General features: G+C 41.8%; 2 protein-coding genes across 5 annotated transcripts in view; both read left to right on the top strand.

Annotated features, from left to right (window-relative positions):
- SPATA13 (spermatogenesis associated 13) overlaps positions 1–639 on the top strand; it is a 99798-nt gene extending 99159 nt beyond the window's left edge. For all 4 annotated transcript variants that reach the window (XM_081860101.1, XM_081860099.1, XM_081860102.1 and 1 more), the window contains one exon: positions 235–639. In XM_081860101.1, the coding sequence (XP_081716227.1) occupies positions 235–416 (182 nt within the window). In that variant the 3' untranslated portion in view covers positions 417–639. The remainder of the gene's footprint in view (positions 1–234) is intronic.
- Positions 640–9935: 9296 nt separating this feature from the next.
- Positions 9936–13850, top strand: LOC309341146 (uncharacterized protein). The gene is made up of 3 exons (XM_081860658.1): positions 9936–10757; positions 11692–11754; positions 12303–13850. The coding sequence occupies exons 1-3, from the start codon at positions 10592–10594 to the stop codon at positions 13094–13096; spliced, it is 1023 nt and encodes a 340-aa protein (XP_081716784.1). The 5' UTR covers positions 9936–10591; the 3' UTR covers positions 13097–13850.
- The last annotated feature ends 346 nt before the right edge of the window (positions 13851–14196 follow it).

Here is a 14196-nt window from a genome sequence, read left to right as displayed (position 1 = left end):
AGATCCAGGTGACAGCAGTTCCCATGCTTTCTGTGCCTGGAATCGCAATGCTGTCTGCTAGCTGTAACTGTGGCGTTTTGCATGTACCATTTATCTGCCTGTGTGTACGACTGTGTGTATGACTGTGGACATAGCTTGGGTGCAGAAACAAACGTCTTTGTGCAAACTTTACACCACCCCAGTCTTTGTCCCCACAAAAGTCTCACCCCTGGTGTCAATACTTTCTTTCTACAGGTGTCGGATACAGTGGGTGCCCGATGCCGCCCCCTCACCAGAGTTTACATCCTATCCACCAGCGTCACATCACCGTGCCCACTAGCATCCCACAACAGCAGGTCTTTGCCCTGGCAGAACCGAAACGGAAGCCCTCTATTTTTTGGCACACTTTTAACAAGCTGACCCCATTCAAGAAATGAGTGGCTGGAAGATCCCTGGACTATAGAAGGTTACAAGGCGAAGGAAGAGCCACTTGCCGTCAAAGAATTGGTTGGTCCAGCCGGAAAACTCTGGAGGGAAGGAGTCCTGATCTTCCTCTGCTTCAGTGAGAAGGACTTGCCGGCGGTTTAGTGGAGAAGGCTGTGGCTTGATGTGAAGCAAATGTTGACTTGTGTCAATAAACATTGCTGAATGAGAAACCCACCACTTGGTCGCAAGGGCAGAATTGCTGCTACTCTTGAACGGTGGTGCAGGGTTGTTGTACTTGCACCAAAGGAATGGTTTAAATATCTTAGGTCATTTTGCCTGTCTTAATAATAAATTCATGGCCAAATTTAGAAATAGGAAGGATAGTATCCAACCACCTCCCACTGGCGCAGCATGTGGAAAAAAAGAGGTACCATCTTCTGTGTGAGCACCAAGCAGGCATATGGATCTCTGGGATCAGGTTAGCTGCCACTGCAAGAACTGCTGAGCCTCCGTCCTTCCTATTTCTCTTATTTCACTGTCCTTATTTCTTGTTAATTTAACCAAGTAGGAGTAGGACTTCCTGCAAGGCCTTAGCATCTTCCTGGCAAAAATGGGAGAAAATGTTCACTTGGTGACATAAATAGATAAACATGCATTTTTACGTGCTGTTGCAAATGACGAAGGAAGAGCCCAATGCATCTTGGGTGGATCCTTATGAAAAGCGGTACTTTGCTGCATGCATTGAATGCACTTCAAGAAACTGGTTTTGTTTTATTTTGTTACCTGCTGCTGTTTTAGCCTGTGAAAATTGCCTCTGTGCTTTCCAGTATGCCTGCTTTTTACACTATGAGAAACTGAAGTGTTCTCTGTTCTTAATGGCGCCAATGCAACTAATGAATAAGAGAAACAGAAATCCAGTTGTTAACTCAAGGGAGATTTTTGTCACTCTCCTATAAATCGGGCAGAGAATCTCTAGTCCTTGAGTGGTTGCTGGACTTCAGCATCCATAATCCCTGACCACTGGCCATTCTGGCTGGGGCTGGTGGATGTTGGGAGTCTAATAACATCTGGAGGGCCACAGGTTCCCCACCCCTGCAGTAAATATAGAATCATTCCAGCTGGTTTCTGTGACTCCTAGAAAAACCTTCAGAATATCTCCAAAATGCTGTTGATTTCATTATTCTTGCCTACATCAGCCAAGCCAAGAGGGTCGTTCAGGGATTGTTTCTTTGAAGTCACAATGATCCCACACAAGGGAACATTTAATGGCATCAGAAATGAACTTTGATCAAAACTCAGGTCAAATGTGGCCGGTTTATGGCTTATTAAAATTATGTTTTCTTGTTTTGCTTTGCTTTGTTCTGTGAATATGAAGCTGCTTTTAATACAGCATTTACAGAATATTCTACCCGAGAAAGCTGTTATAAATTGAAGTTTATGGCACACACTACTATTTTCCTATCTCAGTAGTTCTATATTAATGCAACTTTAGCCTAAGTATTATCGACTCAGTAGTGGGACAGTTCTATTTCAAAGGTTGTTTTTCAAAAGATATCCAGTCTATCCAATTGCCAGTTATGTTGATGTCCAGAACTTTATCTGATAATGAAGGTTGATTCAGGATTTTTAAGAGTTATTTATTTTTACTGTGAATAGAACTTGGGGCGGGGGAAGAGAAAGGGGGTAAATCTGTTAAAATATATGAAGGACAATGGGCTACAGCCAAGGTTATTTAACTACAGGGTGAAATATAAAGCCTTTGGCTGACATCCTAAGCATATTTACTAGAAAGTAAATCAGTTGACCTTACCTCTCGGTAGATGTGGTTAGGAGTAGGCGATTTATTAACTTCCAGTTTTCTCTCTCTTACTCCCTGCCACCAGCACACAGAGCATATAGACTCTGGCAAAAGTGTGTCACCTTTAAACCCCATTAATTTCAATGGGAATGCTTAAAACACATGCATTGAATTCAGTGAGACTCAGGTGTTTGGCAAGGGTGTATGTTGTTAAAAAAAGATTGTTTAATTGAAGCACAGGCATCTGGGAGGGCTGCAGAGTGCAAACCACTGGAGAGATGATTTGTAGGATGAACGAAAGGGCACTTGCAAACACCCCTTGATTAGTTCAAAAGTAAGATAAGCACAGCAGAAACTGTCAGGCAGTCACGGACCTGGGCATCTCAAATTTTAGTGGCACCCTGTGTGAGTCCAAAATCCTGCACCCCCTGCCTCTTACTTTCCGATGGACTTTATAGTTGCGACACCTGTTACAGTGGTCCAGAAACTCCATGCCCAGGGCAGCCATACCAGTCATACTTCCTTAGATCTGCCTTTGATACTGGATAAATTTTTGGCATGGCACTGGGTAAATTAAGTTCTTGTACCTGCATTTTCCATCTTTTTGAAAATGGATCTTTTATTAACAGGCAAGTGGAAGTAGCACATCGAAGACTGTCGTGTTAGATATGCCTTCTGTACATAGCTTAGCAATGATTGTAAAAAGACACTGATGCTAAACTGGATTGCCCAGCATGCTGTGAACCTCACTGCTTGCATTTCAATAATATTCTTTTCCTGTCCCCAAATGAAATAGTTGAGAACTGGATATATGGAATTACAGACTGGCATTTTAGTCATAGCGGTTGTTAAAGTATTTTTTAAAAATCATTTCAACTAAGACAAAAACAACTGTCTTGATAGCCCACCTGATTTGTAGTCACCTGCTTTGCAAGTTGATTTTTGAAGGCACAGCCTCCCTTCCCCAGATGGGTGGGGTATAAATAATAAATTATTATTATGATTACATTATATTGTTCCATTCATTCTGAAAATGTGGCATAAAATTATTTTCAACAACTGGAACAAGCAGCAAAACATTGCAATGCATTCTTCTATTGTAGCTGGAGGGTGTTAGCCAGCCATGCAGCAATACCTTCCATTCCCTCCTCCCAACCTCCAGTTTTCCAGTTTTCTTTTCCAACTGACAGCACTCTGCAGCTACTGCTCAGTCCTCAATGGGCTGTTTCTCAGCGGTGTTGTCCCCTTAGGTTTATGAGTTTAAAAAATCTATTTTGAGTACTTCTCCTTACCCCAGAGCTTCCCCAAGCATGCTGCCACCTCTCTCTAGTTTTTCAGTGGTCCTGTTTTGGCCACTGTGCCTGCACCAGGGTTGATTACAGTTTTAAAACCTTTTCACATTTATCATTGCACGACCACAAAACTTGAGAAAGCTGGATGGACCCACTCACATGGCTGTGTCTGCCATAGTCTAGGTGCCTATGCCGTGATAACGAAGAATTTGTTCAGACTGTTGTTCAGTGCTGTAGTCCTGTGACCTGTGGGTATAGAAAGCAGGGTAAATAGAACGGTGGTCGCCAAGGTCTATTCTCTGCTCCTGTTGAAGTGCTGCTGCTGCTGTTGTCTGCTCTCTGCCAGAACCAGGCAATTTGCATCAGTGCTTCTGCCACTCCCCCCAGCCCTTCCTGGCCTATGGAGCATAAAAAGAGCTTTGCTGCATTAGACAGCTTCTCTAGTCAGGCACCTTGCTTTTCACAGTGGCCAACCAGATGACTATAGGAAGCTCACAAGCTGGACATAAATGCAATAGCAACTGGTACCCAGAGGCATACCACCTCTGATACTGGATGTATTGTAGCTATTGCAGCTAGCAACCATTGATAGTTTTATCCTCCATGAATGTGTCTAATCCCCCTTTTTAAGCCATCCATGTTGGCGGCCCTCAATACTGCTGGTAGAAGGGAATTCCCCAGCTTGAGAATGCACTCAAGTATTTCCTCTTGTCTGACTTGACTCTCCCCTTATTTCACTGCATTGAATGACCCTAGCTTCTACAACAGCAGGGAATAGAAGCCCAGGAGATTCTCCAGGTGTTGCTAGATACGTTTGACCCTCTGACACAAATTGCCTAGCTGACAAGTGTACCTTCATTATGGCAGCTTGATAGGAGACAGAAGGATGAGAATGGACCGCTATAGCTGACACTCATTGCCCTCATACCTGCAGAATTGTGCCCAGGGAACACTGCTGTTTTAGCACTGGAATGGAGCAGAATGCTTTGGATTTGCTTGTAGATGCACTGATGTTACTCCCTTCAGGAAACTCAAAACATTACAAAGAGAGGGAAATGTTTATCATTATTCAGGTTACTCAGGAACAATGTTGTGTACAGTACCTTGCACACCAAAGCCGCTTTATTTAACAAACCTCTTCACCTTCACCCCTTTTTGCAGCCAAATTTTGCTTTGCGTGAAGGTGGTAGTGGTTGCAGCATATTAAGGCTGTGGGGCTGCTTTAATATTAATAACTTTGTTTAGAATGTTTTGATTTTGGAAAATACGAAGGCTGGAAGAATAGATTGGGCTTAAGGTAAAGGTAAAGGGACCCCTGACAATTAAGTCGAGTCGCGAACGACTCTGGGGTTGTGATTAAACATGCTCTCAAATTATCCTGGAAATTCAGTGGGTGGAGTTCAATGGAGCACTAAGGAGATTGTTCTGTCACAGCAAGCATCTTTGCTTGCCCAATGGAACAATATCCCCTCCCCCTCCACACTGTTGGCAGGGGTGTTTCCTGACCCTTCAGAGCAGATTTGGGGAAGGAGGGAATCCTCATTGTGCTAGTGGAAGTTTTCACACTGGCTACCGCTAGCGGAATGGGTTTGCTAAATCAGACCTTATATAATTGTGCAGCCCAAAATCCAAAGAGCCATTTCAGACCAGTCCAAAGGCTTGATCTCACTCAGTTGGCTTTTTTCCGTTTTACACTATTTCTTTTAAGAACTGATTTATCACAGCAGACATCTGCAACTGGGTCAAAAGTTGTTTTTCCAATTTCACCCTAGAGACCTGCTATTTATGAAATAAAGTGGTACCTCAGGTTACATAACCTTCAGGTTACATACGCTTCAGGTTACAGGCTCCGCTAACCCAGAAATAGTGCTTCAGCTTAAGAACTTTGCTTCAGGATGAGAACAGAAATCGGGCTCTGGCGGAGCAGCGGCAGCAGGAGGCCCCATTAGCTAAAGTGGTGCTTCAGATTAAGAACAGTTTCAGGTTAAGAACAGACCTCCGGAACAAATTAAGTACTTAACCTGAGGTACCACTGTACAGGACCAAAATAGATCAGAGGTGGGGAATCTCTCACCCTCCACAATGGTGCTGGACTCCAAACTCTCCATCTTCCCTGCCCATTGACCATGCTGGTTGAGGCTGATGGAACTTGGGGTCTAACAATATTTGGAAGACCACAAGCTCCTCCATCATTGCCTTTAGTTCCTGGCCTGGGTCTGTAGGGAAGTGGGCTTTAAGGATACAGTATTGTTTTTGCAGGTCACCACAAGCTGACCTTGAGCTTCATCAAATTAAATAACATTGTTGAGTTTAAATTTGCATAACACCCCCACCCCAGTCTAAACCGAACTGCTGTTAATTTCTACTGCAATGCTTGTAAGTGTTTGTTTTTTTGTCATGTTCTCATATGACCACTGATTATGAAGTTCCTCACAATGCTAAAGCACAGCATTTGTGCAAATAACCCTCAAAGCACACTTTTCCTTGTTTCTACTGGACTAAACTAGCGCCAAACTCTTAATTCTCTGGCTTGCTGCTAGCATCTTTTAGCAAATAAATAATCTAGGTTTTACAGTGGCTTGTGTTTCAATATACAAAAGTGAAGGAGCTTAACTGAAACTTTTCACATTTTTTTGCGCGGGGCATTCTTTTTACTTTTTAAATATATTGTAGATTTTAGCTTGGAGTTTGAGCCAAAGGACCTTAGCCATAAATAAATGGTATATTTCTGTTGACTGCCTTTACTTTCTCAATGTATATGGCATTTGCATATTGAAGACACCTTCTGAATGATTCTGTGATTTAACTTTGTTGATAAATATTAGGCCTGCTTGTTCAACTTGCTTGTATATTTTGACAAGTGTTCTCTAACAATTCCCCGCCTTCTGTATATGTTCTTATGCATCTTAACAGCTCTGCACTGCTACATATGTTTCAAGCCAGAATTCCTGGCTTCAGAAAAAAAAAAATACTTGGCTGTTGACAGCTAAAAGTATAATGTATAGGATCTCTTTACCTTCATATGTTGTTTGCTGTATCATTTGTTGCCAGATTTATTTGCATTCTGTATATTTTATATCTTTTTAAAAATATCTTCTGGGAATGAATCTACAAACGTACATTCCATGTACCGTGCTCTAACTTTATATGTTTTGATTAAGAATGTGCATAACTTAACATTTCTCAGCTGTGTCTTACATAATTTCAACTGTACAGTTTCAATGTTTGTGACTTTTTCATAGCATATAAAATATTGTATGTGAGCTTTAAATATTTGAACATTATCTGACAGCAAAAAATCATTTGTTTTGTTTATTTTGTCTATTTATAATCTTGCTCTACGAACCTAAGGCTCTCCCCCCCCCACAACATCTAGTTAACATTTAGCTTGCATAACTTCTCATTTTGCATGAGTTATCCCAAAGGAATTTACAATAACATATATAAAAAAGTTAAAAGTTATTGCACATATAACAATATTTTTTTTAGAAACAGATAAAAGCAGCTTTAAAAAACTAAACATACGTAAGATCAATTTGGATCCAAGGCAGATACCAACAGGTGTTGCTGCTGCCGCTTCTGTAAATAGGATTGCATCTTTTTCTCATTTTCTAAGCGAGAGCAAATTGAGAAAGGTGGAAAGGTTGGCTGCTTTCTCAGTCACTGTATATGATGTTTGTGCACAAGCCAAAGACATGCACATGTCTATCTGTGGGTGGGTACAGTTGCCCGAATGTCTCATGCAAATGTAAGTAGACACAATTGCTGGCTAAAGATACATTCAGAAAGAACACATGGCCCACTTTGCTGTGCATTATGATAGCTAGAAGGGTTTGGTACTGCAAAAACAAGTAAATTTGAATTTCCAAGAAAGCAACTAAATGGTCCATATAAGTCAAAAACATGATAACATTTCATCCCCCTTCCCCCAAAGACCAGGATTATATTGTGAGCGGATGGAAGGGGCAGGCAGTCTCCATGCCATTTTTCTAACCAAAAAGCTTCACCCACACTCCCTGTTCATACATACTTCATAATGAAACTGTTATTTATGTCCATAGCAGTTTCCCTCCCAGGGCAAATAACAGTCAGGGATGCAGGGAGGGAAAGTCACCTGGAAAATGTTTTGATGCTGGGCTTGCCTGAGGCTAATATAGAAAAACGTGTAAGTTTGGAGAAATGCAAATGTGAACATTTATTTAACGTATCATTTAGTTTGTCCCAGAGCTGGCCAGTAAGACAAACCTGGAAGAGAATTCCATTCGGCAAGAAATGCTGCGTGGGACTTCATGCTGGAGGGAGTTTTGTTTGCAGAGTTCCCTGTAGGACAGAAAATGACCTCAATATAGCAGTAGTTCAGTTTATTTGGTCTACAGATAGGGATGCAAGAAGACACTGGCTTCCATTCCACTCTGTGTTGGTCACCTACAACACTGTTTCTTCTCTGCTGCAGTTTGGCTTCTGACAAAAACTACATAATTTGTCTCGCCGGCCACTCTGGGGAAATGTTACACAATTGCCTAATCATTACTTTATTCCCACACAAATTATTTTAATGAAGAGTAAATGCAATGCAAATTGGAAACTTCGATCAATTACGTACCGTTACTCATAGTTTCTGGGCTGAAAACAACAGTGAATACTGACCACATTCACAAGACTTGATTGCAGTTCCGGATGTGGGACAAATCAGTGAACACCGGCATTTTCCACTCCTGTTTCCATCAGAATTCTCTTGACAGCCCTGTAGTCAGACCATAAATAGATACAGACCATAAATATCCAAAACTCTCCTTCATTGGAGGTTTTTAAGCAAAGGTTAGATGGCCATCTGATGCTTTAGTTACGATTCCTGCATGGCAGGGGTTTGACTAATGACCCCTAGGGTTCCTTCCAACTCTACAGTTCTATTATTCTAAAAGAAATCACCGCAATCCACTAAATTATTCCTCTCCCAATTGCAAAAGGGCAGCATTTGGCCCTTCCTGAAGCCTTTAGTCGCTGATCATAGATCTGTCTGTAGGAAACAATACTCTTAATCTCAGGGTCATGGATTTGAGCCCCACATTGGGCAAAAGATTCCTGCATTGCAGGGGGTTGGACTAGATGACCCTCGTGGTCCCCTCCAACTCCACAATTCTCTGATTCTAGGAAGCTTCCAAAAATTATTAAACCACTTATTGTCCAAAGGTTCCTGGACAAAGATTCCATTGTTATAAGCAAACTATTCATGGGATGAGTAAAATACAGTAAGGTGATATTATTAATGGGAAAAGTTGAGGGGATGCATTATTTGAAAGTGGGGCAGGGATTTTTTAATCTTAAAAGAAGATCCTTAAAAAAAAACTTCCCTCAAAGAATCCTGGGAATTGTAGTTTGTTAAAGGTGCTGAGAGTTGTTGGAAGACCCCGTTCCCCTCACAGTGCTACGGTTCTCAGAGTGGTTTAACACTAATCCCTCTTCAGAGGGAATTCTGGGAATTGTAGCTCTGTTAAGGTGAATAGTGGTCTCCTAACAACTATCAGCACCCTCAGGAAACTACAGTTCCCAAAATTCTTTGGCGGGGGAGTCATGACTGTTTAAAGTCATGTGATACTGCTTTAAATGCATAGTGCAGATGACACCATGGTAAAGCTCTGTGCAGTTAACAAGAACGGACTTTGGGGGTTCAAGTGGAAAACTGACAAAACACTGTACACTGGTGATTAATATTTAAGTGCTGGAATCATTCCACATAAATATCTTGGCACCTGCCTCCATATTAATCATTGAGCGTATCTGAAAACTGGATAACAGCTTTTAGAACTTAGTAACCTACTCCCCAGCTGCCCTTGCTTTAGCTTCACATACAGTGCCTGAGTGTTAAGCACAAGATACCCAAAAACATATCCTGATAGGCAGTGGCGGAAAAGGTAAGACTTGGGTGCAAACTATGCCTGGGGAGTAGTTGAGCAAATATGTAGAGGTTGAACATAAAGTCTCCTGTTAGGAAAAATATTCTATGTATGTTAGGGACAAAGGGGCTGTCGTATACTGAGTGAGACTATTGGTCCCCCCAATTCAGGAATTGTCTATGGACTAGCAGCAACTTTTCAAATGGGGGGGAGCTTTTCCCAGCCCTAAGTGGCCTTTATCTGAGCCTCACTGGGCGGTTTTCAGTATAAAACAAGTAAAATAAACTATTATGACATAACCACAACACATTAAATGAGAGAGAGTAAAATTCCTGAAAATAACAAGATATTTGGCTGATGCCCAAAGGATGACAAGGTAGGCCTCCCTGAGGATGGATTTCTATACAGGGGTGCCACCACTGAGAAGGCTCCCTCTGGTCACCTGGACAACAGGATCCAAGCACTTGGAGAACAAGATCCAAGTTCTGCCTCTGGAGCAAAGGTAGCCTGGCCCTACCAGCTCTCTGGATGGAAAAGCAACTGAGAACAATGAGAAATATGCTCTGAGCCATATGCAGTGACAAACTGAACAAATGTAATTTTAGGAAAAAAGCATTGGCACTCGCCCCCCACCAGTACATTACTAAATTGTATTCTCTTACAATATTTGCTTGCTGCTAAAATTAGCTCTTGATTAAGGGGTTTATATACTTCCCATAGGAAGTCTTACTAACCTAAATGAATTATGGACTACAGCAACCTATAAGGACTTGTTCGGTGACAAAGTACAGACTTTGTATGCAGGCATCTCTATTTCTCGCCCCCCCACCCGAAAAAAAAAACCCTGATTCCTTCTCTTGAGATCTCTGAGCTGTTGCTAGACAGAGTACGGAACACTGGACTAGCTGGACTAATGGTCTGACTCAGTATAATACAACTTTGTATGTTCACAGTAACCTCCTCTGTTATCTAAATGAATTTTACCCAAACACCCCCTACACTATATAACCTTGTGCCCAATTGACAGCATGTGCTAGCATGTGTTAGCGAACTCTCAAATGCATTTAAAACAAGATGAAGATGCACAACAACTTTATGATTAAAACATAGTATTTATTTTGCAAAGCATGCTATTCACTGGTTGTTTTATGTTGGTTTTTTGCTTTTAAATATATTGATTCCTTCAGCTGAAATTAGATAGCATGAAACTCTGGATTATTCTGCTGGCTGTTGCAGTCAGCACAGAAGAAATACAAAGGCAGAACAGTTGCAATGAAAGGTTTCCTGGGATCCCTGGGAACCCTGGACACAACGGCATACCAGGACGTGATGGACGTGATGGACCAAAGGGAGAAAAAGGAGACACAGGTATCACACGTGTTGTCATCACGAGAACCCTATGAGCAAGTTATACAAAATATGCTGAGGTAGAGGAGAGCAGAGCCACTGATTCACTGTAACAATTGAGTTTACGGTGATCTTCAAGGCTACTTTGGGTGTGAGGTTAATGTTTGCATCTGCAGCCAATGCTGATGGGTTGTCAGGAGTTGTGGCTGTGCAGTACTATGCGTAGTACAATTATGTGGTTGGGAGTTAATGAATGGAAGAAGTTTTATCCCCTTCCCCAATGAGAGCCTGCTGTGAGCATCTCTCAGGTGAGAGATGGGAAAGCAGTATTTGGTGGTCTAGATTCCAGTGGGTGTGGGGCATTATTGTTTCAGAGATGGGATGAGTCTCTAATATGTGTATACCTGGCAGTGATCCTTTGTATGGGAGTTATAATATTGCTGAGTGTGAGTGGTTGGCTAATGAATGGTTGGTTGATAAAGATAACAAATGAGGTAGGACTTCCAGTTTTAAAAAGCGAAGCTAATTACAGAAGACCAAAGTCACCCAGCCATTAACTTAGAATCGATCAGTAAAAAATATGAACTGGTGATATAATGCACGTACTCAAGATGGCTGTACCTCTGTACCTGTGCAAGCAATGACCAGTGGTACTGCTTGCAGGAAAATAATAATAATAATAATAATAATAATAATAATAATAATAATATATTTATTCCCCAGCCACTCTGGGCGGCTTCCAATAAAACACTAAAATACAATAACTTATTAAACATTAAAAGCTTCCCTAAACTGCCTTGGATTTTGTGCATTCCAGTTCTCCCTGATGGAACAGAATTGTGTGTTGTTGCAGGATGTGAGGTCATTTTTGCAGTCCAAAAGCAGAAAGCTTAAACATCACCTTTTTTAGAATGAAATGCTTAACAGAACTGACACTGCCTTTTTCTGTGGCTAGGCGAACCAGGGCTTCCTGGAAAATCAGGCACAGATGGCATAAATGGAGAAAAGGGAGATTCAGGTGAGAGCAAAAAGTGTTTTCGCTGAAAAACATTTTAGCTTGTTACCTGCTCCTGAGGGGATATGGATAAATGCAGCTGAATCTTCATGGGTTAGGGATGAGGTTCAGCTAAGATTTTAATGCAAACCTACCTAATGTGGGGGGGCATTTAATTTGCAGTAATGTCAAGTGAATTAAAAAGTGCCACTATTGGAGGATAGAGGTCACTGTCTCCCACTGTATGTCTTAAGCACTTCACTGAGCACATCATAATTAAAGTGTAGTCTGGAATCCTCCCATTTCCTATATGTTTGGATATATATATATCCCAAATGACAGCTAAATTGCAGCTCTGGAAAATCTCTTTTCTCCCACAACACTTTCTCTCGTGCTCTGAAAATTCCAAGACCGTCCTTGACCTTCTCATCTCCTATCAGCGCAGTGTTAGCTAATACAAGAATGACGAATGCCTTTTCCTGTTATCTTGCACATATGCTCCTAACAATCTGATACTAGATAATTAAACCATTCTTTTAAATAAAAGAAATCTCTCTCTCCTTTACTTTTAGGAGCTGATGGCAGAGTTGAAGAGAAAGGGAACAAAGGCAATAAAGGGTCAAGAGGCTGGCCTGGGAAATTTGGACCTAAGGGAATTCCTGGTCCTGTGGGTGATAAAGGTCAAAAGGGTGAGCTAGGACTGCAAGGACAAAAGGGGACAAAAGGGGACATTGGGCCCATTGGCCCAAAAGGACTTAAAGGTGAAATTGGAGTCCAAGGCGAAATAGGTTTAAGGGGTCCCGTTGGACCAATTGGCCCCATTGGTCCAAAAGGAGAGGTGGGAGGCCCAGGTCCAAAGGGCAGTAGAGGAATCCAGGGAGAAAGGGGATGGAAGGGAGACAGGGGAGAAAAGGGAAAACTTGGTAGTACCCCAGTCATCCCGAGAAGTGCCTTCAGTGTAGGTCTCACCACTAAGTTTCCTCCTCTCAACGTTCCCATCAAATTTGACAAAGTGATGTATAATGGCTTAAACCATTATAACACAGCCACTGGGGTATTCACCTGCCAGATTCCTGGTATCTATTATTTCACCTACCACATCACTGTCTATTCAAGGAATGTTAAGGTAGCTCTGATTAAAAATGGGAACAGGATGCTCCACACCGCAGACAGCTACCAGAGTGGTGAAGACCAGGCTTCAGGAGCGACCATATTGGAGCTGCAGAAAGGTGATCAGATATGGCTGCAGACCCATGGGACTTCTAATGGTTTGTTTGCAGACCCTGATGATGACACGACCTTCACAGGCTTCCTTATATTTAGTACCTCAGAGACAGCAGCGCCTATACCACTCCTTAGTTTGTGATCTGTTTTGTTTCTAATGTGATGCCAATTATACATACTATTACTTATTTCTCACATCGAGATTTGTATGGCAAGAAAGCTCACAAGAGCATATTAATAGCTCCTTGCCAGTGACATAGTCCTTGATGCTAAACATTTGCACATTACTTTGTTTATATTATTCCCAGGAGCAGTTTTGTTGGTTTTGAAAAATAAATCTGAAAACTAGGCCAACTAGTCCATATCTCAATTTATGCAAAATTCTGTCTGCAACACCATATGTAACCCTCAGAATCACAAATGTGGAGAATTATCTTACCCTGGGATAAGGGGGTGTTGCTGTTTGTTTGTTTTAAATGAGGAGATTAAGATCCTATACTTTTTGCCAGAATAGCTAGACCTGGATTAAATTGTACAACCTACTTTTGTATGCCTGTGGCAAGATGCACTGAGCTTGTTTGCTAGATGCTGCATCAGGACCTGAAGAAATTTATCCTATTTCTGCCACTCCCCACCCTCTCAAGTTCCCACTTAGTCTGTAGAACTTGGGTTTTCTGTTTTGCAGTGGTGACGAGCCAAGCAAATTCAGGTTCCCTGTTATGGTTGGTGCTGTAGTTGGCATTTTCTCTAACATGCTACAATGTTTCTGAACATTGGACAATGTTTGCCTGCAATAAAGCATACTTTTACCTATTTAGTGTCTTATCTTTTGGGGTGTAAAAATTTATTTCACATTACTCTGGAATTCTAAATGTGTGAGGCAGACAGAGGGGAGAGGAATATTCCTTGATGTCAAATTTGAGTGAAGGGCAATAAGACTGCTATCCGAATTTATTTAATTCATTTATTTAGTAATACGTACAGTACCCTTATTTATTACATCCCATGCTTCCTCTCAGGAGGAGAAATGCTTCGATGTTGCCCAGAGCTCCTGAGAGGAAGCATGCGAGAGAGTGTGACTGGCCCATAGGCAGCCAGCAAGTTTTATGACTGAACTTGAAGCTGGCTGCTCTCCCTCTGAATCCCACGCTCTAACCACTATACCACTCCACCAAATTCACATTTCCGGGGTGTAAAACCCATCAGCAGGTCCGGTCTACACATGAGACAAGGTGAAGCAAC

Source organism: Podarcis erhardii (genome assembly GCF_964252035.2).
Source record: "Podarcis erhardii genome assembly, chromosome: 4".
NCBI lineage: Eukaryota > Metazoa > Chordata > Lepidosauria > Squamata > Lacertidae > Podarcis > Podarcis erhardii.
This window is presented reverse-complemented; position numbering and strand designations above follow the sequence as displayed.

Bases quoted from the DNA above. Each gene is read 5' to 3' on its own strand.
- LOC309341146 (XM_081860658.1), top strand. From the start codon at position 10,592: ATGAAACTCTGGATTATTCTGCTGGCTGTTGCAGTCAGCACAGAAGAA. The intron at 10,758-11,691 runs GTATCACACGTG...TTCTGTGGCTAG, and splicing joins GGGAGAAAAAGGAGACACAG to GCGAACCAGGGCTTCCTGGA. The intron at 11,755-12,302 runs GTGAGAGCAAAA...CTTTACTTTTAG, and splicing joins TGGAGAAAAGGGAGATTCAG to GAGCTGATGGCAGAGTTGAA.